A 27736-nucleotide genomic window follows, 5' to 3' on the forward strand; every position below is an offset into this window, starting at 1 on the left:
GAAGGAAGGAAGGAAGGAAGGAAGGAAGGAAGGAAGGAAGGAAGGGAAAGCTTTTGTGCCTATTGGAGAACTACAACTCATAACATCCTGAAGATTGGCCCAAAGACATTCAGCAGTCTTTCCCGAATATTGCAGGAGTTGAATTCAACGTGCCTGTTACCAGAAGACAAGTCACCCTATTTCAGTGATTGGTCGAAAGTCATTCAGCCAACTTTCAGGAGTGCTGCAGGATTAGAACTCACATTTTAGGGGAAGAATTCATCGAATATACTGAAGAATTAGGACTTGCCACCCGCTGGTATGGGCCCAAAGTCTCTCAGCCATGTATCATGAGGATTCCAAGAGGATAACCAGGAAGAGATAACCAGAAATGCAGGAAGAGAAGTCACCATAGTTTATTTATTCGCTCAGTCATTCCACTGCCCGTTGTGCTCTCTGAAGGAATGGAACTCACCTTTTAGGGGGAAAATTCATCAAACATACTGCAGAATCAGAATTCACCTGTTGAGTAGTGGGTGGAGTGAAGACGCAGGACACTCAAGGCAACTTAAAGTTTTTAATTCGGCTCCCCAAAAAGCGATGATTGGCTGAGTTGCAGCAGGCCTCTTTTAAAAGGGAGCAGTCCGTGGCTTCAGCCCCTGACGCACGTTTGTTTTTCTCGCTGACTGCAAAACCGATGATTGGTCCCTACATTATTCTATTCCATATTTAACACCCCTCCCCTCTGGAATGGTGTCATCCAATCAATGTCAGTTCATGGGACGTAGTCCCATAAGTAAGTGGGTCACTTGTGGGCGTGACCTGACCTGCGCAGCTCATTCGACTCGGCGGTTCCAGACTGAGAGGTTAGACTGTTCTCGAGTTGGAGCTTAATTGTTGTGTGTTTGCTCTGTTACTGCTTAGGTCCTGGTCTACCTCTGTTGTTCTTTCATGGTGTCTCCCTTCTCGCTCCGAGGCCATCGCTTGTGTATTGTTTTCCTTTCTGGATATTTGGTCTCAGCGCTGATCAAGGTGTCTTTTCCATTCCTGCCATCGTCTGTCTCTATACGGTACGATCGTAGGCCCATGATCTGTATTATTTTTGTGGGTACCCATAGGGGGTCACCACTGTAATTCCTGGCATATACCCTGTTTCTCACCTGGAATGTCCTACATTTACTGGTGGAGTCTACTGGTGTCTCTGTGTTATATTAGGGGTGTGGTCTGTTCAGTTGAGACCTTAGTTTCCTTCCCCTTATAGCTCAGCTGGACTTCTGTTAGTGGTGGCACTTGGTGTTATGTGTTGTATGCTTAATAATTTGTCTATTTTAGCCTGGGTGTCCCTGGGGCTCATTCTAGCTAATGTTTCTTTTGTGGAGTGCACCATCTGTTCTGACTGACCATTAGTTGATGGATGTCCAGGTGTGGATAATGCAGGCTTTATTCCTCGGGTTGCCAGAAATACCTTGAATTGATTGGCAGTGAACTGGGGGCCATTATCGGACACCACCACATCTGGCAACTTGTGTGTGTTGCAAATAATTTTCTCAATACTCTGATGACTGCTTCTGTCATGGTCGATGTCATGATACTGACCTCTTACCATTTGGAATAGGCATCTACTATGATTAGGAAGGTATCACCCTGACATGGTCCCACAAAGTCAATATGAATTCAGGACCAGGGTGTCTTTGGGCTTTCCCCATTCATGTATGGGTGCGGTGTGTGGAGCTGGCCTGGATTCGTGGCAGGGGGTGCATGTTGCAACCCATGTCTCTATCTCCTTATCCATCCCCGGCCACCACATCTAGCCAATGCTTTCATCTTGACTATCCCTGGGTGTCCCTCATGTAATAATATCTCTAAGATGTTCTTCCGTAATGTTTTAGGGATTACTATAGGGGTGGGATGCTATCAGTCGGCCCGGTTCTATAGAACTGGTAGCTCCAAAGAGCAGCTGACACCGAACCAGTTCACTGCGATGATCTTCGGGTTGTCTGTTTGGCCCGCCCGCTCGCCCGGGCTCTAGGCTGTCCTTTAGTGTCCGCTTTTTCCTCCTCAGCTGCTTTGCGCAGCACAGCTGAGTGCTGCTCTTCAGCTGGAGCAGGTGAAGGCTTGCCAGACCTGGTAATTTGTAAGTAATGCACACAGAGCGAACTTGGTTGTTATGCTGGTAGGATCCCACCCCTGGATTACTACACTATCACCCCACAATAGGCACCACTTCAGTCCCGACAGTTCAAGTTGGTGAGTTTTAAATGGCTTAAATTCATCTTCTACTGTAGCCTCTGGCCAACCCTTCCATACCCAGATTCACACCAGCATCCTGTCTTTTGTGAGAGCTCTCACGATCTCTGCTGCCATGACTGTCCACTCATGAGGGTTTCTATGAGAAGTGTGGATGTCGCTGGCATTGGGTCCTCCACTGGCTGTGGTAACAGGCATCTGCTGTTGGCATGATTGATGGTTTTCCCTGGTCTGTAGCTCAGTTGGTAATTGTATACAGTGAGGAATTCCACCCATCCCATCATTCTTGGGGACAGTAGGTCCAGTGTGGGTTGGTTTCCTGCGACGATTCCCAGAAGTGGTTTATGGTCAGTGATTAATTTGAAGCTCCTGCCGTATACATATTCATGGAATCATTTGATTCCAGTGACTGCAGCCGGTGCTTTCTCGTCGAGCTGACTGTAGTTCCTTTCTGCTTTGGATAATGTTTTTGGAATAAAATGCAATGAGGGCTTCCCTTCCATTCGGCATGCGATGGCTAAAGATGGCCCCTACTCCAAAAGGTGAAGTATCGCATGTTAGTCTTAGAGGTAGGTTTTCAATATATTGAACAAGCACATTGTCTGATGTCAAAAAAAAATTTTTTTCTTTGAATGAGCTTGCTTCTTTCTGTCCCCATGTCCATTCTGCTTTTTTGTCAAGGAGCCGGTGTAAGGGTTCAGCAATCGTCACCATCCGTGGCAAGAAAATGTTGTGGAAATTTAGTAACCCCAGGAATGCTTGTAGCTCTGTCTTATTGTTGGGGGTTGAGGTTTCCCAGATTGCCTTCAGCTTGCTGTCAGTAGGGTGTATGCCAGAGCTATCGATCAAATATCCCCCAAATTCTACTTTCTCAACAGCTAATTGGCATTTGTCCTTCTTTACTTTTAACCCCACTTCCTGAAACTGGCTCAACACTGTTCTCAAACATTGCTGTAACTGCTCTTTGTCTCTTGCTAAGATGAGGACATCATCAAAGTAAGGCACTATGCCTTCGATGCCCTGTCAGAGGTGCTCTGTCAAGCTCTGAAACAGCCCTGGGGCCATGCTTACCCCAAACTGTAACAGTTGGCATTTGAATGCCCCCCCCCGTGCATGACAATAGTGTGGGCTTCTGTTGTGGCATCATCAATGGGCAACTGTGTGTATGCCTGAGCCAGATCAGGCTTTGCCAAGATTTTTCCTCACCCCAAGGAGCGCAATAGGTGTTGCACAATTAGCGCAGGGTATGCACTCTGCCGTAACACTTTATTGAGTGTACATTTATAATCAGCACACAGGCACACTGACTCATCTGGCTTCATGGGGGTGACTATGGGTGTTTCCCACTTGGCACGATCCGTTGGCTCCAAAAATCCCTGAGCAATAAGTTTATCCAATTGCTCGTCTATTTTGGGCTGCAGAGCAAGTGGGACCCTCCTGGGTGTCATCTAGACAGGGGCAACCTTGGGGTCTAAATTGAATGAGATAGGGGTCCCGGTATATTTGCCAAGCTGTCTATTGAACACGTCTGCGAAGTCCTTCATGAGGTTGTCTACTGTCATCAATCCTGTTGATTCTCGTCACCACTAGCCCGAGGGGTTCAAACCATTCTAATCCCAGCAGGCTAGGTCGATCCTGGTCTATTATGTTTAGGGGTAATTCTCCTTTGAATTTTTTAAAAGTTATGTTGAAATAGCCAATCCCCAATACTGGAATTCAGTTTCCCTGTTAGTGTTTTAAGGTCAGCTTCTGTGGCTTGTGTGCATTGACTGGGATTTCCGGTACCAATTTCTTGAGAGTCGCCCAGGAGATCGTGGAGAGGTAGGATCCTGAGTCCACTTCCATCTTGCATTGTTTCCCTTTGACGCTTTGGTTGCAGTCATTTTCTTTGCTTTGCATGCAGTCAGATGTCCCACTATGATTGTTTGGTGCGTTTCCCCTATATCGATAGTTGCGGCCTCAGTTCTTTCCAAATGGTGTTTTATGGCTACCCACCTGGGAATTCCTGGGACATTGTGAGGGGCTGGATTGCCTTGGCCAGCAGGAAATTGGCTGGGATGCCCTGTAGGCCCGTGCGATGTGTCCCCTCCACTTGCATCGCTGGCCATATGGCGTCCCTAAACCTGCATCCTGCCCTGGGGTGGCTCCCTTTGCACCCAGTCTGGATTTCTTACCTTCCGTTCTGAGAGGATTTGGTTTCAACATCCTCATAGTGTACAGGGGTGGCTTCCTTTGCTTGATTTGGTTTGTTCATTTTTTTCATTGCCGCTGCTGAATGTTGGGATGCCTCCGTTGCAGGTGCTTCCTCCGTGGCTTCCTGGAAGGTGATTTTGGGCTTTGCTAGCAAGCCGGCTTTGTAGCGTGAGGTCCCTTAGTCCCAATACTATATGGTCCCTCATAGCCTCGCCAATATTGAGGAATTCACATGCGGTTGCAATTTCCCATAGATTGGCGACAAACTTGCTGATTGTCTCAAGCTATTTCCAGCCTCGCCGATAGAATTCGTGCCACCACATGAAGGATGATGCTTGCGGGGCATAATGTGTCCTGTGCAATCTCTTCAGGGCCAGCCAGGTCATGGTTTTCAGCTTGGCTGGTGAGGAAAGGGCTTCTGTCATTTTGAAAACAGCAGGCTCACAATGCGTGAGCCTAACTCTTCCTCTCTCCAAAAGGCTCCGGAGGCTGTTGGTGTCCAAGAACATGTGGAATTGATCCATGTATGAATCTCAGTCTTCTCTCACTGGGTTGAATGGAGCAGGGGTACGATTGAAGACTTCTTGAGTTGGCCAACGGTTAAGTTCGATGGCCAACGATTGCCATGTGGACGTCTTTGTCCAGTCTTGGTGTCTTTTGTTCTTCAAAGATCCCACCTTCATCACCACTTTTGAGTAGGGGGCGGAGTGAACACACAGGACATTCAAGGCAACTTAAAGTTGTTATTCAGCTCCAAGGAAACAATGAGCAACTTTTAAAAGGGAGCTGGTCCCTACATCATTATGACTGGTCCCTACATCATTATATTCAATATCTAACAATACCATCCCCTGGTTATTGACCCAAACTCTACCAGCCATCTATCATGAGGATTCCAAAAGGATAACCAGGCTTAATGCAGGAAGAAAAATGACCGCTGCTTATTTATTCACCCAACGTCATTCAACAGTGTGTTGTGCTTGTTGCAGGAATGGAACTCACCTTTCAGAAGCAAAATTCATCAAACCAATTTCAGAATAAGAACTCACCATCTCCTGATGTTCTCTCAAAGTCAATCAACAACCTAACATGAAGATTCCAGGATGATAATTAGGCCTAATGCAGGAAGACCAGTCACCATCCTTCAGTTATTCAAAGTCATTCAACTGTGAACACATCAAACATACTGAAGAAGTAGAACTCACCATCTGCTGGTATTGGCCCAACTTCTATCAGAAACCTATCATGAACATTCCAGCAGTAGAACGATTCCTAATTCAAGAAAAGATGTCACCGTCTTTTAGTTTTTCGCGCAAATTCATTCAGTGGTCTGTTGTGCTCTCTGAAGGAATGGAGCTCACCTTTCAGAGGGAGAATTCATCAAAGATATTGAAGAATTAAAACTCACGGTCCCCTGGCATTGGCCCACTGTCTATCAGCATCCCATGATGAAAATTCCCTCCGTAGAACGATTCCTAATTCAAGAAGAGAAGTCACCATCTTTTATTTTTTTTTTGTACAAATTCATTCCATCATTTGTTGTGTTCTCTGAAGGAATGGAACTCACCTTTTAGTGAAAGAATTCATGAAACATACTGAAGAATTAGAACTCACCGTCCCCTGTTATGGGCCCACCGTCTATCATACACCTATGATGCAGATTCCAGGAGAACGATTCCTAATGGAAGAAGACAAGTCACCGTCTTTTAGTTTTTCGCGCAAAGTCATTCAGTGGTCTGTTGTGCTCTCTGAAGGAATGGAACTCACCTTTCAGAGGAAGAATTCATCAAAGATATTGAAGAATTAAAACTCACTGTCCCCTGGTATTGGCCCATGATACATCAGACACCTATCATGAAGATTCCACGTGGAGAACGATTCCTAATTCAAGAAAAGATGTCACTGTCTTTTAGTTTTTCGCACAAATTCATTCAATGGTCTGCTGCTGTGTTCTCTGCAGGAATGGAACTCACCTTTTATGGGAAGAATGCATCAAACATACTGAAGAATTAGAACTCACCATCCCCTGGTATTGGCCCACTGTCTATCAGCATCCCATGATGAAAATTCCCTCAGTAGAACAATTCCTAATTCAAGTAAAGAAGTCACCGTCTCTTAGTTTTTTGTGCAAAGTCATTCAGTGGTCTGTTGTGCTCTCTGAAGGAATGGAACTCACCTTTCAGAGGGAGAATTCATCAAAGATATTGAAGAATTAAAACTCACCCTTCCCTGGTATTGGCCCACCGTCTATCATACACCTATGATGAAGATTCCAGGAGGAGAACGATTCCTAATTCAAGAAAAGAAGTCACCGTCTTTTAGTTTTTCGCACAAATTCATTCCATCATTTGTTGTGCACTCTGAAGGAATGGAACTCACCTTTTAGTGAAAGAATTCATCAAAGATATTGAAGAATTAGAACTCACCATCCCCTGGTATTGGTCCACTGTCTTTCAGCATCCTATGATGAAGATTCCTGCAGTAGAACGATTCCTAATTCAAGAAAAGAAGTCACCGTGTTTTAGTTTTTCCTACATAGTCATTCAATGGTCTGTTGTGCTCTCTGAAGGAATGGAGCTCACCTTTTAGAAGGAGAAGTCATCAAACATACTGAAGAATTAGAACTCAATGTCCCCTCACGGCTTATCAGCCACCTATCATTAAGATTCCAGGAGGAGAACGATTCCTAATGGAAGAAGAGAAGTCACTTTCTTTTATTTTGGTAAATAAGGAGTGGAATAACTTTTTAGAGGGAGAATTCATCAAACCTATGGCAGAATTACAACTCACCGTCCCCTGGTATTGGCCCACCATCTATCAGCTTCCGATCATGAAGATTCCAGGATGAACGATTCCAAATGTAAGAAAAGTCACCGTCTTTTTGTTTTTCACACAATGTCCTTCAACTTTCAATTGGAATGGAGCTCACCTTTTAGCGGGAGAATACATCAAACATCCTGAAGAATTCAAACTCACCATCTCCTGGTATGGGCCCAACGTCTACGAGCCACCGATCATGAAGATTCCAGGAGTGGAAGAATGATTCCTAACGGCAGAAGAAAAGTCATCGTCTTTTTGGTTTTTGCACAATGTCTTCCAACTTTCTGTTGTGCTCTCAGAAGGAATGGAACTCACCTTTTAGAGGGAGAATTCACTAACTTGTTCTTCTTCTCGTTTAATTTCTAATAAATATCCATACAGTTTTTTTAATCACCTTTTCCTCAGTGCCTGTCAAAATCTTATCTAAATCAGTCAATTTATCATAGAAACCTTCCATTTTAGAATCTTTATCGTACCTCGAATGTATTTGCGCATATGAAAACCAATTCATCTTTATACCCTTGTTCCTCTAGTTTTTGTATAGATTTGAGTTCACCCTTTTCATTCAATATTTCACCATATGTAACCAGACTGTAAATTTCAAATAACATTGTCTTTTAATCTTCTCCCAGTTTAACCACAGAGACTCCCGTATATAATGTCTTCTAAAGTACCTTGAGATGCTTTGGAAAATAAGTCAACCCCTTCTTCTTCGGGGCAGCCCCTCAAATATTGGAAGAGTGCTATAATGTCACCCCTACTCTTTTTTACGAGAGTAGACATATCCAATTCCTGCAACCGTTTGTAGTATTTTTGAGCCTCCAGTCCCCTCATCTTCCTGTTTACACTGACTCTCTCCTGTACAGTTTCCATCCATTATTCCTTGTCTGGCCTTTAGTGCTTTGGAAAATAACTTGATTGGTGTTTTTGGCTGCCACTGCACAACATTGGCTCCTATTTAGCTGGTTGTCCATTAAGACTCCAAGATCCCTCTCCCAGTTCCTGCTATTGAGCCTGGTTTCACCCAGTCTATAGGTGTAGTTTTGGGTTTTCTTTCTTGCCTAAGTGTCAGACTTTATTACTGCCGGACTCAAACTCATGGTCTCTTGCTGATTGGCCCAAAGTCACTCAGCTATGCCTATGGTTCCTCTAGATCTGACAGTCTCCTGGTTATTGGCTATTGTAAATCCCAAGGCTGTGCAGGTTGCAGAAATGGAACACACCATACCTGTTGCAGGAGAAGAAATTCCTGTCTTCTGGCGATTGGCTCAGCTGTCTTTCACACATGGGGGCGAGACTCGAACTCCTCACTTCTGGCCCGTTCCCTTGAGGGCTGCCATTTAGCAGGTCTGTGGGTGCCAACCTCTCCCAACTGTCTGAGCCCCTGAACCCAGGTGGCATCTCCTGGCAACCTGTTTGCAAAGGCCATGTCTGTCCACCCAGTGGCCGTTGCTTAGTGACTTATGGGGGGGGTCATCTCTGACGTCACAGTGGAGGGAGGGGAGGGGGCAGGAGGGGCTGTAACTGTCAGGGAAGGCCCAGCCATCAGCACCCAGGCCAGCTCCCTGCTACCCAAAGCCGCCATCATGGTTGCCCAAAGCCTGTTTGGTTGCCTCTTCCTCTTCCTGTTCACGTCCTTTTAGGTAGGGGGGGTTCAAAGCCCCCTGGGAGCAGCAGCTGCCCTCCCAGAATCCCATGCTGGAGTCCGTGCAGGGGGTGGCCTCCTGGGTGCCCCCGATGAGCCACCCCCCCCGGGGCGGCTTCTGTGTTTGGAGCTTCCGTGCTTCCTTGCCTACAACAGGGGCCATTGGGGGAGGAAGGCCCTGCCCCCCCCAATCCCTGCCCCCCAGGAGGAGGAGCAGAAAGGGGGGGGCAGAGAAATAAGCCTTGGGGTGCAGAGGCTGGAAGGCCATGTGGAGGCAAAGGAGCGGGGGGGGGGCTTAACACCCAGGGCTTCCCTGGAGCCATGAAGTGGAGGAGGATGTAACCACCACCTGAGATGAATTCACATGATACACCAAGCTGACCCCTCACCCACCAGCTGCACACACAGCACATGGACCACCTAGAGAGTTTAACAGATTAACGGTTGGAAGAGACCTTATAGGTCATTTAATCCAACCCCCCGCCCAAGCAAGAGACCCTACATCATTTTTGACAGGTGGCAGCCCAGTCTCTTCTTGAAAGCTTCCAGGGATGAAGCTCCTACAACTTCTGAGGGCAACTTCTGTTCCACTGGTTGATTGTTCTCACTGTCAGAAAATTTATCCTTATTTCCAGGTTGAATCTCTCCTTGTTCAGTTTCTATCCATTCTTCCTTGTCTGGTCTTCAGGTGCCTTGGAGAATAGCTTGACCCCCTCCTCCTCCTCTCTGGGGCAGCCCCTCAAATATCAGAAGATGCTCTCCTGTCTCCCCTGGTCCTTCTCTTCCCTAGAGTAGCCAGGCCCAGTTCCTGCAACCATTCATCGTATGTTTCAGCCTCCAGTCCCCTCATCATCCTGGTTGCTCTTCTCTGCACTCTTTCTAGAGCCTCAGCATCTTTTTTGTGATGTCTTGATCCACATTGGCTGCAGGATTCCAGGTGTGGCCTCACCAAGGTTTTATAAAGAGATACTAAGACTTCACATTTTATGTCTCTCTGTTTATACAACCAAATATTGTATTCACTTTTTTGGCTGCCGCCACACACAGCTGACTCATTGGTCTTCTAGTCTATCCCACATACACACACACACACCGCACAAGCTCATACAATCTAGAATCTAAGGCTGGAAGGGACCTCGGAGGTCTTCTAGTCTACCCCACATGCCCAAGCTCATAGAATCATAGATTCATAGGACTGGGAGGGACCTTGGAGGTCTTCTAGAGCAGCAGTCGCCAACCGATGGTCTGCAGCCCACTGGTGGTCTGCAAGAAAATGTTGGTGGGCCACAGAGAAATGTCACCCCCCAGAGCACCCACCACCAAAGCAATTAATCCAGACTGTGCCGAAACACAAGGCTGAGCCCCCCACATGGCCCGCGGGAAGCCTCCCCGCCCACTCAGTCCTTACCCGGCAAACTTGCCCGCTAAATTGCTATTTTTCCTTTTTCCGACCATCATCTGTTCTGCTGTGCTGGGAGATTTAGATTAGCTAGGAAGCAGGAAATGTTTGGATTTCTTGCTTTCTAGCTAGTCCCTTAGGACTGAAGGTTCTGTTATTCAGTGCAGACTGACAGCAAGCAAATTTCATGTGACAGACTCAGGTAGCCGATGGCAGATAGATAGATCTCTGAATGATTTTGTGAACAACTCAATCTGCCTGCCTGCTTTGCCTGATTTTGGGTAAAAGTTGCTCTTTTTTTAAAAAAAATCAATATTTACATACATGGTGTGCTATGAGTTAATTTTGTGAGTTTGCTTGCTAGCAAATTTTATGGGTTTGCTTGTAAACAAATTTTATGTGACAGGCTAAGGTAGCTGATGGCAGAAACACAGATCTCTAAGTAGATCTGTGATTCTGTGAGCAACTCAATCTGCCTGCCTGCTCGGCCTGGTTTTGGGTAAAAGTTGCTCTTTTTTAATAAAAAAATTCAATATTTACATACATGTTGTGTTGTGAGTTAATTTTGTGAGTTTGCTTGCTAGCAAATTTTATGTAACAGACTCAGGTAGCCAATGGCAGAAAGATAGATCTCTGAGTGAATCTGTGATACTGTGAGCAACTCAATCTGCCTGCCTGCTTTGCCTGATTTTGGGTAAAAGTTGCTCTTTTCTTTATAAAAAATTCAATATTGACATAAATATTTGTAATATTTACATACAAGCCGTGCCCAGCCAGTCACATGACCACCAAGCCACACCCACAAATTAGACCACGCCCACAGAACTGGATGTTAAGAAATTTGAATCCCACCCTTGCCTCTGTGTTTGTGTGTGTGTGTGTGTGAGAGAGAGAGAGAGAAAGAGAGAGGGGGGGAGGGAAGGAGAGAGGGAGAGAGAGAGCTTAGATCAGATCTCTCTTTCTCTCTCCTTCTCCCTCCCACCAATGTCAGCAAGCCACCATCAGTCAAAATTCATATTAATGTTCCCCGGGATTTAAAATTATGAGTTTGGTGGTTCCTGAGATCCAAACGGTTGGCGACCCCTGGACTAGTCCACCCCCTCACCCAGACTCATAGAATCATAGAATTGTACAGTTGGAAGGAACCTTGTGGGACTTCTGGAGCGAAGCTGTTCTAGTAATTAATTGATTCCCACCATCAGGAACCTTCTTCCTAATTCCAGGTTGCGTCTCTCCTTGATTAGTTTCCATTCATTATTTCATGTCCTGCCTCGAGGTGCTTTGGAGAATAATTTGAGCCGCCACCACCCCGCCGTCTTCTTTATAGCAGCCCCCCAAATACTGGAACATGGCTGTCATGTCACTCCTGGTCTTTCTTTTCACTAGACTAGACATATCCAATACCTGCAACCATTCTGCCCTCTCATGCATCTGGCCACCTTTTAAGCAGATCTATGCATGTATGTATGTATGTATGTATGTATGTATGTATGTATGTGTGTATGTATCTATGTATCTATGTATGTAAATGTGTGTGTGTGTGTGTATGTTCCAGCATAACTCTGGAATGCCTCTAGCAATTTCAACCAAACTTGGTACACAGATTACATACTCTCTGGAGACAAATACTGCGAGGGGGTGGGGTTAACACCCCTAACACCCCTCGGGGTGTGTGTTGTGTTAAGATACAGCCTGTTGTGCCTTAACATGGCTTCTACTGTACTGCCTTTATATGGCTTCTACTATACAGTGCTGTGGAGTTGCCATGGTAACAGCTTCACAGTACTCCACAAGGGGGCTCTGTCTGGTAAGGGGGAAAATCCAACCTTAGAAATTACGTTTGTTCCGGGATATTTTCAACAAGGCTTTGATTATTCTTGAGGACAAATGTATGGCCATAAATAAATACCCGGGCAATGCCAGGGTTATTGGCTAGTAAAACAATACTGCTGACACACAAGCCTGATACACTGGGTTGAACTCATTTATTGTCTTCCCGTCATTACACACACAAAACATCTCCCCTGGAGTGATGGAGAAGGGAAAGGAACTTTGGACACGCAAAGAGTGACCGAAAGAACAAATGGCGAGTTTTAAGAGGAAAGGCCAGTGAATTTGCACAGCCCCGTAGTTGAGTTCTCACAACGTACTTCATCCAGGGGATACAATATTCTAAACCAGGGGTCTCCAACCTGGGCAACTTTAAGCCTGGCGGACTTCAACTCCCAGAATTCCCCAGCCAGCTTTGCTTTGAATTCTGGGAGTTGAAGTCCGCCGGGCTTAAAGTTGCCAAGGTTGGAAACCCCACCTGTTCTAAACTGAATGAACATTTTGTGGGTCTTTTTTTGTGGTGTTGTGGGACTCTTAGCTTGTGGTTCAATCTGCCGAGTAGACCCAGGACATGGGTGAAGCCAGATGTTCCCTCCTGCCTGAATTGCTGTGTGAATCTAGCTATCCTACTTTGTGGACTGGGGGTTGTGAGTCTGTGCATTAACTGAACATAAAAAAACAACGTTGGGTTGCGTTTCCTTAGTCTTTGTACTGGTAGTCCTCGACTTACAGAGTTCATTTAGTGACCGTTTAAAGTTGAGAAAAGTGACTTTCACGCTTGTGACCATTGCAGCCTCCCCATAGTCACATGATCAAAATTCAGACGCTCTGGCAACTAGCTCGTACTTATGACGGTTACAGTGTCCCGCGATACCCCTTTTTGTGACCTTCTGACCAAGTAAAGTCAATGAGGAAGCCCAGATTCACTCCACAAGGGCATGATTCATTTAACAACTGCAGTAATTCACTTAACAACAGTGGCAAGGAAGCTCGTAACATGAGACCAAGCTCACGGTGGAGGTTTCACTTAGCTACAGAAATTGTGGGCTCCATTCTGGTCGTACGTCAAGGACTAGCCCTGGTGAACTCTCGGCATCAGCCAACCTACTGGGGACGCCTGGCAGTGGAGGAAGGACGCGGATGAGGGGGCCATGTGGCTGCACAAGGGAGGAGGGGATTGTTGGCGTCCAGCTGGATAGACTTGAGCCAAAGGGGCCACAAAGGAGAGTCAACCACTCATCCCGCTGGATCCACCGGTAGACAAATTTCTGCGGACTGCACAGAAGTGGAACAGAGCTGGGGAGAGAAAGGGGAGAAGGTTAGTGTGATGGGCCAAAGGGGTGTGGCACAAAGCCAACACAGTCAGATAATCAGTAGGAGTCCCTTTATTAGCTCCAACTCTGCCCCCAATGTCCTGGTTACCTTCTGGCTGGAGAAAAACTCTTCCAGGTACAGAATCCCTTGATTCTGCAGAGAATCAAGGCCAAAACGTGGTCAACAAAAACTGGAACTGTAAGTCCAATCAAGGCAAAATGAGGTAATTAGTCTGGCAGGGCAGGAGCAGGAATTCCAGACATGAAGGCACGGCAGTAATTTAACACAGTTGGGAGGATGCCAGGAACGCAGATAACTAACATCAACATAAGATAAACTCACGTTTGTTCCCAGCAAATGCGGCTCTCAGCTGCCTCTTCTTTAAACTCTCTTGTGGCTAATGAAAGGAATCAGGGCCCTTTCCTCCCCCGTAAGCCATACAACTCACGTTGCTCCCTCCTCCGTTCCTCCCTGTGTGCCCTAGGATGAAGAGGGGGTGGGCTGGGTCTTCCTCTGAACTTCCTCTCCCTTGTTCTACCTCTCCCCTGCTCTGCCCAGCTTTGCCCTTCTCCATTTTACTCCACAGCCAACCTCCGATAGTTAGGGCCAGTTATTTCCCACCCGTAGCCCTGTCCAGGATTGCCTGTTTTGGGCACTTTGCTTCTAATTACAACTTAGCCCAAAGTTTCTGATGATTTTTCCAAGATGGAGGAAACAGTTGAACCAAATTATTAGCATTATTAGTAAACAGCTATACCAATAGGGCCTATCGTGCTAAGCAGTGAACACGAGAGACAGAGCTCAGGTGATAAGCAAGGACCACCCCTGATCCAAGAGCACGAAGAGTGGAGAGAAGGTAAGAACAGCTCAGACTGAGCCGACTACTCGGGAGGAGAGCACCCTGCCCCTCTCCACAGGGCATACCTGGGGACTGAGACTTAAGGAGATGATGTGGGGAGGGGCATTTATTGGGAACGAACGCTGAATTCCTGGGGTGTTGAATGCCGACGTCTGAACTTTCCTGGATTCCTTGCACTCTTTCTGGATTTCTGGATTAATTGCCTGCCTCCTTTGCTTCCGGGATTCCTCGACCTGCCGTGCTGGAGTTCTTGCTGTGCAGCCGTGGTGCTCACAGCGTTGGGCTGGACTACTTGCAGCCAGAGGCTGCTGGAGGTGTGTGTCTGTGTCTGTGATCACTTTGCTCTGGGACTTGCCAGAAACGTGGGGGCGCCTGGGGAACATTTGGAGCAATAAAGGGGTGGTTTGAACGGTCAGCTGACTGTGTTGCTTCTGTGCCGTGCTCCAGGGCTGTTCCAGTTGTTCGTCGATGCCATCTTTTTCCTGCTTATCAGTCACCAAGAATTGCCATCATTTTATTTGGCTTTATGGAGAAACTTCCCAGATTATCAGAGTTTCTCATTCTGGGAGTTGAAGTTTGCACATCTTAACTGGTTAACATCTTAACTCTGAAATGGTACAGATTCTCCTCCTTGAGCAGGGGGCTGGACTAGAAGACCTCCAAGGTCCCTTCCAACTCTGTTATTCTATTCTATTCTATTCTATTCTATTCTATTCTATTCTATTCTATTCTATTCTATTCTATTCTGCATTCTATTCTATTCTATTTTCTATCGTATTCTATTATTTTCTATTATATCCTATCCTATCCTATCCTATCCTATTTTATTCTATTCTATTCCATTCCACGGAGTTCCCAGGGACACAGTCTGTAGGCAACACAAGCACACATGCCAACACACAGCAGAGGTAGTCCACGACTCACAACTATTCATTTAGTGACTGTCTGGTTGCAACAACACTGAGAAAGGTGACTTATGGCCATTCTTCACCTTTATGACGGCTGCAAGCATCCCCAGGGTCACCTGATCAAAATTTGGATGCTTGTCAACTGACTCATATTTATGACCGTCGCAGAGTCCTGGTCCCCCTATTTGCAAACTTCTGACAAGCCAGGGAAGCCAGATTCACTTAACAACCAGTGTTAGGAACTTAACAACTGCAGTGATTTGTTTAACAGCAATGGTGATAAAGTGGGGCAAAGCTCACTTAAGCTCACAACCGTCTTGCTTAGCAATGGAAATTTTGGGCTCCGTTGCAGTTGTAAGTTGAGGACTACCTGCACCATAGGATGAAGACTCAGGAATCCAGCAACCAGAGACCACCACCCCAGGCCCGGCCCCGCTGGATCTGGAAGACGAGGGGAAGCTTGCTACAGACGCTCACGGAGCACCAATACCTGCTGAGAAGGTCAGGAGGACTGCGATCCAGCCCAGAATGTACGACCAGGAGAAGCGCCAGTCGGCGTAGCGCTTGCTGTAGAAATTCAGAGTCACGCCGGTGTAGACGGAGAGGCCCAGCAGGGCGAAGAGTCCTGGGAACAAAACGGGGGTTTTCTTGAACGATGTGAATTTGGGGGAAATATCAAACTAGGCTTAGAACACAGAGCGTAGAATAAGGGGGTTTTGAAGGGACTCTGGAGGTCTTCTATGCTTAGGGACCTTACGCCATTCTGGAAACATGGCTGTCCAGTCTCTTCTTGAAAACTTCCAGCGCTGGAGCAACCACAACTTCTGGAGGCCAGCTGGTTAATTGTCCTCACTGTCAGGAACGTTCTCTTTAGTTCTCGGTTGCTTCTCTCCTCGCTTAGCTTTCCATCTGTCGCTTCTTCTCATGTTTAAGTCTATTGACAAAGGTTCCACCCTGGAGAACTTGTGTTTTCTCATTTACTGAAACCTGAATCTCTCAGCCTCCCAATTCCCCGGTCAAACTATCCTGTCTCCATCTTTCTGTAGAGTCTCTTATGGAATAACAGAGTTTGGGAGGAACCTTGGAGGTCATCTAGATCGAGCCCCCTGCTCGAGCAGGAGAGCCTATTCCAAATATTAACCTCTACCTAGCATTGAACTCACATCCTCCTGAATTGTGAGGTTACCAGATCATTCAAGATCGTTCTGGATCTTGAGCCTATCTTCTAAAGCAGAGGTCCCCAAACTTGGCCACTTAACTAGCTGAGGAATTCTGGGCGTTGAAGTCCACAAGTCTTAAAGTTGCCAAGTTTGGGGACCCCTGTTCTAAAAGGTTGGCTTGGTATCATCTGCAAATTTGATGGGTTCCCCTTCTGTCCTTTCATCTAAATTGTTTATGAAGATGTTGAAGAGTCCTGGGCCCGAGACAGAACCTTGTGGCAGCCCACTGCTTACTTCCCTCCATGTCAATGCAATTCTACTGAGGACAACACGTTGAGTGCGGTTGGTCGCCAGTCACAAATCCATCTGATGGCAATGCCACATTTTTCTACCTTACTAAGAAGTAAATTGTGGTCTGCTTTATCAAATGCTTTACTGAAGTCTAACTATTCTATGTCCACAGCATTTCACTGATCCACTAAGTTAGTCACTTTGTCAAAGAATGAAATAAATTTTGTTTGGCATGACCTGTTTTTGACAAACCTGTGCTGGCTTCTAGTAATCAGATACAGATGATTAGAGTTGGAAGGGACCTTGTAGGTCATCTACTCCAACCCCCCACCCAAGCAGGAGACCCTACACCATTTCTGACAGAGGGCAGTCCAGTCTCTTCTTGAAAGCCTCCAGGGATGAAGCTCCCACAACTTCTGAAGGCAACTTCTGTTCCATTGGTGGATTGTTCTCCCTGTCAGAAAGTTTCTCCTTATTTCCAGGTTGAATCTCTCCTTGATTAGTTTCCACCCTTTGCTTCTTGTCCTGCCTTCAAAATAAGTCAACCCCTTCTTCTTTGGGGCAGCCCCTCAAATATTGGGAGAGTGCTATAATGTCACCCCTACTCTTTTTTACAAGAGTAGACATATCCAATTCCTGCAACTGTTTGTAGTATTTTTGAGCCTCCAGTCCCCTCATCTTCCTGTTTACACTGAATCTCTCCTGTACAGTTTCCATCCATTATTCCTTGTCTGGCCTTCAGGTGCCTTGGAAAATAACTTGATCCCCTCCTCCTCTCTGTAGCAGCCCCTCAAATACTGGAAGGCTGCTCTCCTATCTCCCCTGGTCCTTCTCTTCCCAAGACTATCCAGGCCCAGTTCCTACAACCGTTGCTCACATGTTTTAGCCTCCAGTCCCCTCATATAGACGCAATCTACATAGACTTCTGTAAAGCCTTTGATTCAGTGGTACACGACAAACTACTCCTAAAACTAAAACTAAAATCTTACAGTATCTCTGGACACCTGCATAACTGGATAGAAGCATTCCTGTCAAACAGACAACAAAAGGTCAAAATTGGGAACATCCTATCAAATTCTGTACCTGTCAACAGTGGTGTCCCCCAAGGGTTCTAGGACCAACTCTCTTCATACTCTACGTAAATGACCTCTGTGATCATATTAAGAGCAACTGCGTTCTCTTCACTGATGATGTAAAGCTATTCAACACCACAGACAATACTACTACCCTTCAAAAAGACCTCGACTATGTATCAGAATGGTCAATCAAATGGTAACTTCAAATCTCAACAAATAAATGCTCTGTCCTACATATTGGCAAAAAACAAACAAACCAGAAAATAAAATACAGGCTGAATAGTCAAGACCTTGTTGAGGATCCAAACTCTGTCAAGGACCTTGGAGTACTCATCTCTAATGATCTAAGTGCTAGAGCCCACTGTAACTACATAGCCAAAAAGGCGTTGTTAACCTAATCCTGCATAGCTTTTTCTCTGCTAATATTACACTACTAACTAGAGCTTACAAAACATTTGCTAGACCAATACTTGAATACAGCTCATCAGTCTGGAACCCACATTATGTATCTGATATTAACACAGCTGAGAAAGTCCAGAAATATTTCACAAGAAGAGTTCTCCACTCCTCTACTCGTTGCAGAACACCTTATGCCACCAGACTTGAAATTCTAGACCTAGAAAACCTAGAATTATACCACCTTCGGTCCGATCTAAGTATAGTATATAAAATCATACATTGCAATGTCCTACCTGTCAATGAATACTTCAGCTTCAACCATTACAATACAAGAGCAAACAATAGATACAAACTCAAGGTAAATGGCACCAAACTTGATTGCAGGAAATATGACTTCAGCAACAGAGGGGTCAATGTCTGGAATACTCTACTTGACTCTGTGATTTCTTCCTCAAACCCCCAAAACTTTAACCTTAGTCTTTCTACTATTGACCTCACCCCTTTCCTAAGAGGTCTGCAGGGGGGCGTGCATAATGTACCATAACCAACGTGCCTACCATCCCTGTCCTATTGTTTCTTTTATTTTTTATTTTTCTTATATGTATCCATGTATTCATAACTATGTTTTTACTTATATCTATTATCTTGTAAGCAATTGACAAATAAAAATAAGTAAAATAAAATAAATAAATAAATCATCCTGGTTGCTCTTCTCTGCATTCTTTCTAGAGTCTCAACCTCTTTTTTATAGGGTGGTGACCAAAACTGGATGCAGGACTCTAGGTGTGGCCTTAGTAAGGCTTACTAATACAGGTGGACATGTTGAAGTCACACCAAGGTGTCCTCATGTGACTTGAAGCCACCGTTGTATTATAAACAGCAACACTCTAAGCTCTCCAAACTTGGCAACTTTAAGACTTGTGGACTTCAACTCCTGGAATTCTGGGAGTTGTAGTCCACAGGTCTTAAAATTGCCAAGTTTGGGGAGACCCTTGCTCTCAGCTAAAACCAAGCAAGCCACTTTCAACCATAGATTAGGGATCCCCAAAGCTTTTCCTTCGTTACCCCAAACCACTGATCAGAATGTCCTCATTTAAATGTCCAGTATGGTGACCAAAACTGGGTGCAGTGCTCTAGGTGTGGCCTTACTAAGGTTTTATAGAGTGGTAGTAGTACCTCCCTTGATCTTGATTGTATCCCTCTGTTAATGCGATCACCTTGTTCAGTTTCTAGGTTGTTGTGGTTAGTTGGCAGCAGGTGCGGATGGCTGAGGAGAGCAAGGACTCAGATGAGGGGCCAGGACCATCAGGGAGTGGACTGCTGCCTTCAGAGATTGTGGGGGCTGGCAGCAGCAATGAGGAGTTTCCCGAGGGGCCTGTGCCAAGTGCGTGTGCGTGTGCGTGCAGGATTGCTCACAGGAAAGAGCAGCTACAACAACACGGGAGACTCGGGAGTAAGGCTGCAAGGTAATGGCCCCTCCTTCAAGAAGATAAAAGCTAGCTGTGAATCGGACGTTCTTTGCAGGAAGCAAAGACGTTTTGAAACTCGAGCCTTGTGGACATTGCAGTCTTAGTTGGTATTTGAAGACTCTTGTGTTGTGAAATATTTTTTATCTTTTAGTCTTGGCAGACTCGCACAGTTTTGGCGAGGTTTGTGCTTATCAAAGTTAATTAGTTTGCAGCAGCCTTTTTAACCGGGGATTCGTAAGAATCCTTAAAAGGTTTCTGTTCCCTTTGGTTCATGTTTGTTTTATTGGAAAAGGGTTCGGGTCAGAACAGAGGTGCTCGAAAATACCCCGCTTACCTCTGGATAGAGCGGTGGTTTGTCAGGCTTGGCAGCTTGGAGACAGCTGGACTTCAACTCCCAGAATCCTCCCAGCCAGACCCACCTACCTGCAATCAAGAGGGTGACCCCTGCCGAGCGACTGCGGGAGAAGCGATTGGTGCCAGAGTAGGTCATCAGCTCCAGGATAATCCCAGCAAAGGAAGAGAGGATGGAGATGAGCATGAAGGCTCTCGTGGCGTCCCAGAAAGCTGTGGGTTGGGGGAGCAAGAGCCATTGGTTTCCCTCACACCACGCTTAGCTTCAAGTCCAGGAAGTGAACCTGAAGCTAACGTGAACGTGAGCTTCATGACGGGTTCAAAGTTGGGAGGGTCCTCCCCAGAGTTACTTTACCACCCAGCGTTCTGATAGTCACAGTCAATTTTTTTGGCCTCAGTTGTTAAATGAAGCGCTGAAGTTGTTAAGTGAATCGAGCAGCCATTAGGCAAATCCGTCTTCCCTCATTGACTGGACTTGGGGGAAGCCAGCTTGAAAGATCACAAATGGTGATCCCGTTGATCCTAGGACAGAGGTCCCCAAATTTGGCCACTTTAAGACTTGTGGACGTCAGCTCCCAGAATTTTCATTTTCTTCCTTCCTTCCTTTTTCTTTTCCTTCCTTCCTTCCCTTATGTTTGTCTGTCTATCTATCTACCCTACCTACCTACCTAGCCCCTATCTTCCATCCATCAACCTATCCACTATCTATCATCTATCTGTCTGTCTGTCTGTCTATCCATCCATCCATATCTATATCATCTATCTATCTGTTTGTTTCTCGTTCCTTATATTTCTGCCTGTCTGCTCTTCTGTCTGTCTGTCTGTCTGTCTGTCTGTCTAATTCATATGGTCACCTATCTCACAGAAAGTGAGCTTGGGAGGCATACAAACCACCCAATAAAACAGTAAGGCCTTTATTTATTTATCTCTTAAAGCAGGGGTCCCCAAACTTGGCCACTTTAAGATTTGTGGACTTCAACTTCCAGAATCCCAAACTTGGCCACTTTAAGACTTGTGGACTTCAACTCCCTGGTAGGGAGTCTTAAAGTGGCCAAGTTTGAAGACCTCTGTCCTAGGGCATTGCAACCATTTGGAGAAGATATCAAGATAGAAAGTGGGAGGTGGTGAATTCTAGTCCCGCCTTAGGCATGAAAGCCGGTTGGGTGACTTAGGGCCAATCACCAGGAGACAGTGAGTTCTAGTCCCACCTTAGCCATGAAAGCCAACTGCTCCCCCTCTTCTCAGTCAAACCCACCTCACAGGGCTGTTGTTATTAGGAAAATGGGAGGAGGAAGATGTGTTGGATATGTTCCTTGCCTTGAGTAATTGCAAAAGTAGTAAAGGCAGGATACAAATAAAATAAAATAATTAATATATGCTGATTGACAATTGCCCAAATTTGGACCACATCACCATGGAACTGTTCAGTAGTTGTTGGTGTGAGAACTGGTCATGTCACTTTTTTCAGCATCACTGTAACTTTGAACCGTCGCTATATGAATGTCCATAAGTCGAAGACTACCATATCTTTACAGATGCTCAGAGGATGCCCTAAATCAGGGGTGTCCATCCTTGGCAACTGAAATGGTATAGATTATCCTGGTTGGGGAGGGGGCTGGACTAGAAGACCTCCAAGGTCTCTTCCAGCTTCTATTCTATTCTATTCTATTCTATTCTATTCTATTCTATTCTATTCTATTCTATTCTCTGTTCTGTCTGTTCTGTCTGTTCTGTTCTATTTTCTATTCTATTTTATTCTATTCTCTATTCTGTTCTGTTCTGTTTGTTCTGTCTGTTCTGTCTGTTCTGTTCTGTTCTATTCCATTCTATTCTGTTCTCTATTCTGTTCTATTCTATTCTATTCTATTCTATTCTATTCTATTCTATTCTATTCTATTCTATTCTATTCTATTCCATTCCATTCCATTCCATTCCATTCTATTGAAGGCCTGTGGACCTACTCTCAGAATTCCTAGTCAGCCACCCTTTAAGACATACTGGCTGGGGAATTATGGGAGTTGAAGTCCACAGCTCTTCAAGTTGCCGAGGTTGGAAGCCACCCCTGTACTAAACCAGCCCAATAGGGGCTCTTGGGATGGTGCAGCGAAAACAGTCCCATTTTCCAGCCCCCAACCATGGTCTCCTCACCGAGGGTGATGGTGTGCGGGTGGCATTTGTTCCCCACACAGAAGCGCCAGAGCCCTTGGTTGCTGAGGCTGCCGGAGTATCGGTATTGCATCCAAAAGTCCGTCGCTGTGGCAACAATGAGGAGGACCAGCCCAGAAGTGGCGCACAACAGGGCCCCTCCCATCCAGCCGAACATCGTGGCCCCTGGTGGTCGAGACGCTCCAGCGGGGTCTCCTTTTGGAAGAAGAAAGGGGAGGGGGAAATTCTGCAAACCGGGAAAATCAGCCCAATGGGGATGTCCTAGTATGATTTGATTGCGTCCTAGTATGACTATCTAGTAGACGTCCTTGTATGACCAATGACTATTATTAAGTGTTGCACCTGATGATTCTTGACTCTTGACGGAAGTCTCTTTTCTTTTATGTGCACTGAGAGCATTTGCACCAAGACAAACTCCTTGTGTGTCCAATCACACTTGGCCAATAAAGAATTCTATTCTATTCTATTCTATTCTATTCTATTCTATTCTATTCTATTCTATTCTATTCTATTCTATTCTATTCTATTCCATTCCATTCCATTCCATTCCATTCCATTCTTTAAACTGTTTCCTCGTATGATTTGATTGCTTATTGTACCCTATGACTATCATTAAGTGTTGTACCTGATGATTCTTGACGAATGTCTCTTTTCTTTTAGGTCCACTGAGAGCATTTGCACCAAAGACAAATTCCTTGTGTGTCCAATCACACTTGGACCATAAATAATTCTAATTCTACGTTTTGTTTCTTTTTCTCCTCTTGACTTTTGATGGGTGGGGGCAACGCTTGCTATTTAGTTTTGCTGCTCAGAAAAAGCTAGGCAAGAGCGGTCCAGTCCTCCGTGTGTGGGCTTCAATTCCCAGAATCCCCCCCTTACATCCTGGCAAATTAGCTCAGTGGTTTCTCAACCTCAGTCTCTTTAAGGATGGGTAGACTTCGACTCCCAGAATCCACCTGTTCTGACCTAGGCTTCCTGGGCGCTAAGCAAAAAAGCAAACCGCTTTTATGAAATGAAGGTGAATTTATGGCATCCACCTTCAGCCAAAGGCCTGGCAAACAGTCTTTCAAGGGTGTGATGAGGAGCACAGGCCTTATCTAGCCTGGAGAGCTGCCGAGTAACTATTTCCAAATGCAGTGCTGACAAGGAAGGGCTCGGCGCAGAGTCTCTGAGATGCACAGAGATCTTCACACTGCTGCAAGGAACGAATTGTTTTCTGCAAAATTGTTTTCAGCATCTTTAAAATGGATGGACTTCAACTCCCAGAATCCCCCATTTGATCTGGACAGATAGCTCAAGATTTCTCCACCTCAGTAAGATATATAAACTCCAACTCCCAGAGTTCTCTTCAACTACCCAGAATTGCAGAGAATTCTAACTAAGAAATTCTGGGAGTTGAAGTCTACCTACTCTAAAGTTTCAGAGGTTGACCAATACTCCTCTAGCCCCTTGAGTAACTAGCACCCTGATTAACAATAATTTTAATCTACCTATCACCCAGTCCACAATCCAAATGGTTACCGATCCTGGGGAGAAATTCCTCCCTCGTTCTTTGCTAGAACAAATTTTGCAAAAAGAACACCAGACCCTACATGGTTGTTAGTGATTCTCACACACTCTCATCAACAATCACATTTTTCCTCACCTTTGGGAGAACTCTTATTTTCCGAATTAAGGCAGGACCCCAGTCACAGATGCTCTGCCAGGCAAAAAATACAAAGACAAGGAGAGAAATATCAAGTTACGTCATTGTCTCCAGTGGTCCAATTCTAAAAACAGAGTGCGGGCGGTTCTCGACTTAACCACCACAACTGAGCCCAACATTTCTGTTGCTAAGTGAAACATGGGCGAAGTGTGCTTTACTTTATTTTAAGACCTTTCTTGCCACTGTTGTTAAGTGAACCACTGTGGTTAATTTAGTAACAGTGTGTTAACTCATAAAACATTTTGTATACATGTTTTATAGTTGACAACAGAAAGAGCAGGCGGCAGTGTGGAATCGAAAGTACATTCCATTCATATTTTCTTCAAAGACTGATTAGATGACTGAAGCTTCTGCCACGCATGCAAAAATCTAATTGGAGAGCATGATTGGTGACTCTTGGCTATGGACATTTTTCGTTGGACGAGCCAGATGTAGAATCTTACCTTCAAATAAATCTTTTTTAGTTTTGGGAGTGTGGCTCGAGGCTCATGATTTAATTGGAGTAACTGCCGGAATCCTGACAGATAGCCAACTCTGAGATACGTAATTCACTGTCACCCTTGATCCTGCTTTTCCCCCCAACCCTCTGGGTGTTAACACAGAGTTGTTAAGTGAATCCTGTCAACTTTGCTTGTCAGAAGGTCGCAAAAGGGGATCACGTGACCCAGGGATTCTACAACAGTCATAAGTACATGCCAGTTGCCGAGAATCTGAATTTTGATCAGATGGGGATGCTGCAATGGTCGTACCAGTAAGTGTGTAAAACAGTCCAAAACTCACATTTTTTTCAGTACCGTTGAAACTTTGAACAGCCACTAAACAAGCTGTTGTAAATCAAGGACTACCAGTAATGTTGCTTTCAGACAAGACGTTATGGATGGTTTACTTTGGTGACATTTTTGAGCAGGGGTGGGATTCAAATTTTTTAACAACCTGTTCTGTGGGCGTGGCTAGGTGGACGTGGCCATGTGACTGGGTGGGCGTGGTTTCTTCTTCTTTTGGGGGGGGGCCTCTTGGGCCTCAGGGGTGCCTCCTAGGGGGGCAGTTTTGCTGCCAGAAAACGTCCCTGGGGCCCAGGAAGGCACAAAACGGAGCCTGGGGGAGCACAGCACCCTCCTGCCTCACACACACACACACACACACACACACCTTTTTGCCTACTTGGCCTCTGGGGAGCCTCTTGGGTGAAGCAGTAAAACAGCGAGAGGGATACAGAACAGCTGAACATCAAAAAAAGCTGATCTTCAGGAGGGGGCAAAATATCTTAAGGAGTGACTGGGCAGGGGACAACATAGCCAGCGATGTTGGGCGTGAATGCGATGTCATATGCATGCATGATAAGGACTGACTGGGAGGGGAGGGATGGATAGAGAGGGGCGGGGCCATCCAGGGGCACCATTTGCCAGTTCCGAACCGGTACAATCCCATCCCTGCTTTTGAGCCTTTAACATAATGTACCACCATAGTCTTTCGGGGTAGTTGATGGTTCAACCTGCGGTGCGGATTATAAACAATGGATTCATCTACTAGTCTAATTGAAGGGTTTCTGAGCCCCGCTGTCCTGCTGTGGCCATAAAAATCACCCACACGAAACACGAAACCTAATTAATGCCAAAGGATTAATTACTGGAGGAGCTTTTAACATTTGAAAAGCACGTTCGTCTAAAATAGGGTTTCTCAATTTGGGCAACTTGAAGATCGATGGACTTCATTTCCCAGAATTCCCCAGCCAGCAAAGACTTCTGGGAGTTAAAGTCCACACATCTTCAAGTCATCAAAGTCAAGAATCAGTGGTCTAAAAGTAAGAACACCCCCAAGGACCCCACAATTGAGTTACAAGTATTATCTTTTATCGATATGTTCCTGTTCGGAGCATCTCACCGTCTTAAGAAATTTCTTTATTCAGACCAGGGTTCTGTTCTCAAAAAACAAAAAAACAGTTTCACACATCCCTTTAAGCCAGTGTCTTCCAAACTTGGGTAAAATGATCCAAAATTGGACAAAAGTAGGTGGGGTGTGGGTGGGTGGTGGTGTAGGATTGTTTAATGATACAAATCCAATCACAATCTGGACATTTAAATGAAGACATTCTGATCAGCAGTTTGGGGCAACGAAGGAAAAGCTTTGGGGATCCCTAATCTATGGGTTGAAAGTGGCTTGCTTGGTTTTAGCTGAGAGCAAGGGTCTCCCCAAACTTGGCAACTTTAAGACCTGTGGACTACAACTCCCATAATTCCAGGAGTTGAAGTCCACAAGTCTTAAAGTTGCCAAGTTTGGAGATCCCTGGCTTAGAGTGTTGCTGTTTATAATACAACGGTGGCTTCAAGCCACATGAGGACACCTTGGTGTGACTTCAACCTGTCCACCTGTATTAGTAAGCCTTACTAAGGCCACACCTAGAGTCCTGCATCCAGTTTTGGTCGCCATGATATAAAAAAGACGTTGAGACTCCGGAAAGAGTGCAGAGAAGAGCAACCAGGATGATGAGGGGACTGGAGGCTCAAACATACGATGAACGGTTGCAGGAACTGGGCCTGGCTGGTCTAGGGAAGAGAAGGACCAGGGGAGACAGGATAGCAGTCTTCCAATATTTGAGGGGCTGCCACAGAGAGGAGGAAGGGGGTCAAGCTATTTTCTAAAGCCCCCAAAAGCCAGACAAGGAACAATGGATGGAAACTGACCAAGGAGAGACTCAACCCAGAAATAAGGAGAAACTTTCTGACTGTGAGAACAATCAACCCACGGAACAGAAGTTGCCTTCGGAAGTTGTGGGAGCTTCATCCCTGGAGGCTTTCAAGAGGAGACTCGACTGCCACCTGTCAGAAATGATGTAGGGTCTACTGCTCTTCAGTGGGGGGCGTTTGGACTAGATGACCCCCTAGGTCCCTTCCAACTCTGTTATTCTGTTGTTATTCTGTTATTCAGAAGTGGTGGGAGCTTCATCCCTGGAGGCTTTCAAGAAGAGACTGGACTGCCATCTGTCAGAAACGGTGTAGGGTCTCCTGCTTGAGTGGGGGGAGTTGGACTAGATGACCTCCAAGGTCCCTTCCACCTCTGTTAATCTATGAAACTCTCTCTCTCTCTCACTTACCTTCAACAGTCGGTCCAGGGACCCACCATGATCCGAGGAAGACGCCCTTGGCGAGTGTTCGATTCCCCGCCGATGCCTCCGGCTCGCTCTTCCATGCGCCTGTCGCCCACCTCAGCTGCCGCCGAAGCTGCACGCCACCCCGGCCGAAAATGCTGAGGAGACGCAACTTTTATAGAGCCCTTTGGCGCAGCACATTGTCTGCCCAGTGACAAGGCTGACAATGGGGTGGAAGCATCTCGCACCCGCCGGTTGCCAAGCATCCACTTCTCCTGCTAGGTTTTTTGCTGATGCAGGAGGACCAATCAATGGAATCGTGGCCAGGATTCAATGGAGCCAGCAAATCGTCTGATCCCTAACGAGAGATCGCGGCTGGCATTCTTTGGGGACTGCAGGTCCCATCCCTGAGCTGAAGGCTGACGTTTCCCTGCAGACCCCAGGGCCCTAAAACCCAGCCCTGGAAATGTTGGTCCTCCTCAACAGACATTTTAGTTCATTTAGGGACGGTTCGAAAGTCACAACAGCAATAGAGAAAGGGACTTTGAACCGTTGTTTTTTTTTTCCACAGTTGCAACACGATTTCTGACCGAGGGCAGCCCAGTCTCTTCTTGAAAGCCTCCAGGGATGAAACTCCCACAACTTCAGAGGGCAACTTCTGTTCCATGGGTGGATTGTTCTCACTGTCAGAAAATTCCTCCTTATTTCCAGGTTGAAAAATCTCTCCTTGTTCAGTTTCCATCCATTATTCCTTGTCTGGCCTTCAGGTGCCTTGGAAAATAGCTTGACCCCCTTCCTCCTCCTCTCTGGGGCAGCCCCTCAGATATTGGAAGGCTGCTC

The 27736-nt window shown here is 45.8% G+C and overlaps 1 protein-coding gene across 1 annotated transcript; it reads right to left on the reverse strand.

The window, feature by feature from the left end:
- Nucleotides 1-12249: 12249 nt before the first annotated feature.
- Nucleotides 12250-27448, reverse strand: LOC113447467 (lens fiber membrane intrinsic protein-like). The gene is made up of 6 exons (XM_026717688.2): nucleotides 26903-27448; nucleotides 23752-23805; nucleotides 22089-22301; nucleotides 20013-20153; nucleotides 15685-15819; nucleotides 12250-13409 (listed from the first exon to the last, which is right to left on the reverse strand). Exons 3-6 carry the CDS (start codon nucleotides 22261-22263, stop codon nucleotides 13342-13344), a joined length of 519 nt encoding a protein of 172 aa, XP_026573473.1. The 5' UTR covers nucleotides 22264-22301; nucleotides 23752-23805; nucleotides 26903-27448; the 3' UTR covers nucleotides 12250-13341.
- Between the last annotated feature and the right edge of the window lie 288 nt (nucleotides 27449-27736).

The sequence above is a fragment of the Pseudonaja textilis genome, chromosome 16 (genome assembly GCF_049901715.1).
Source record: "Pseudonaja textilis isolate UNSWEBS1 chromosome 16, rPseTex1.2, whole genome shotgun sequence".
NCBI lineage: Eukaryota > Metazoa > Chordata > Lepidosauria > Squamata > Elapidae > Pseudonaja > Pseudonaja textilis.

Coding starts and splice junctions, on each gene's coding strand:
- LOC113447467 (XM_026717688.2), bottom strand. CDS start 22,263: ATGTTCGGCTGGATGGGAGGGGCCCTGTTGTGCGCCACTTCTGGGCTG. Junction 20,154..22,088: donor CCCGCACACCATCACCCTCG/GTGAGGAGACCA, acceptor CCCAACCCACAG/CTTTCTGGGACGCCACGAGA. Junction 15,820..20,012: donor GGTCACCCTCTTGATTGCAG/GTAGGTGGGTCT, acceptor TTTTGTTCCCAG/GACTCTTCGCCCTGCTGGGC.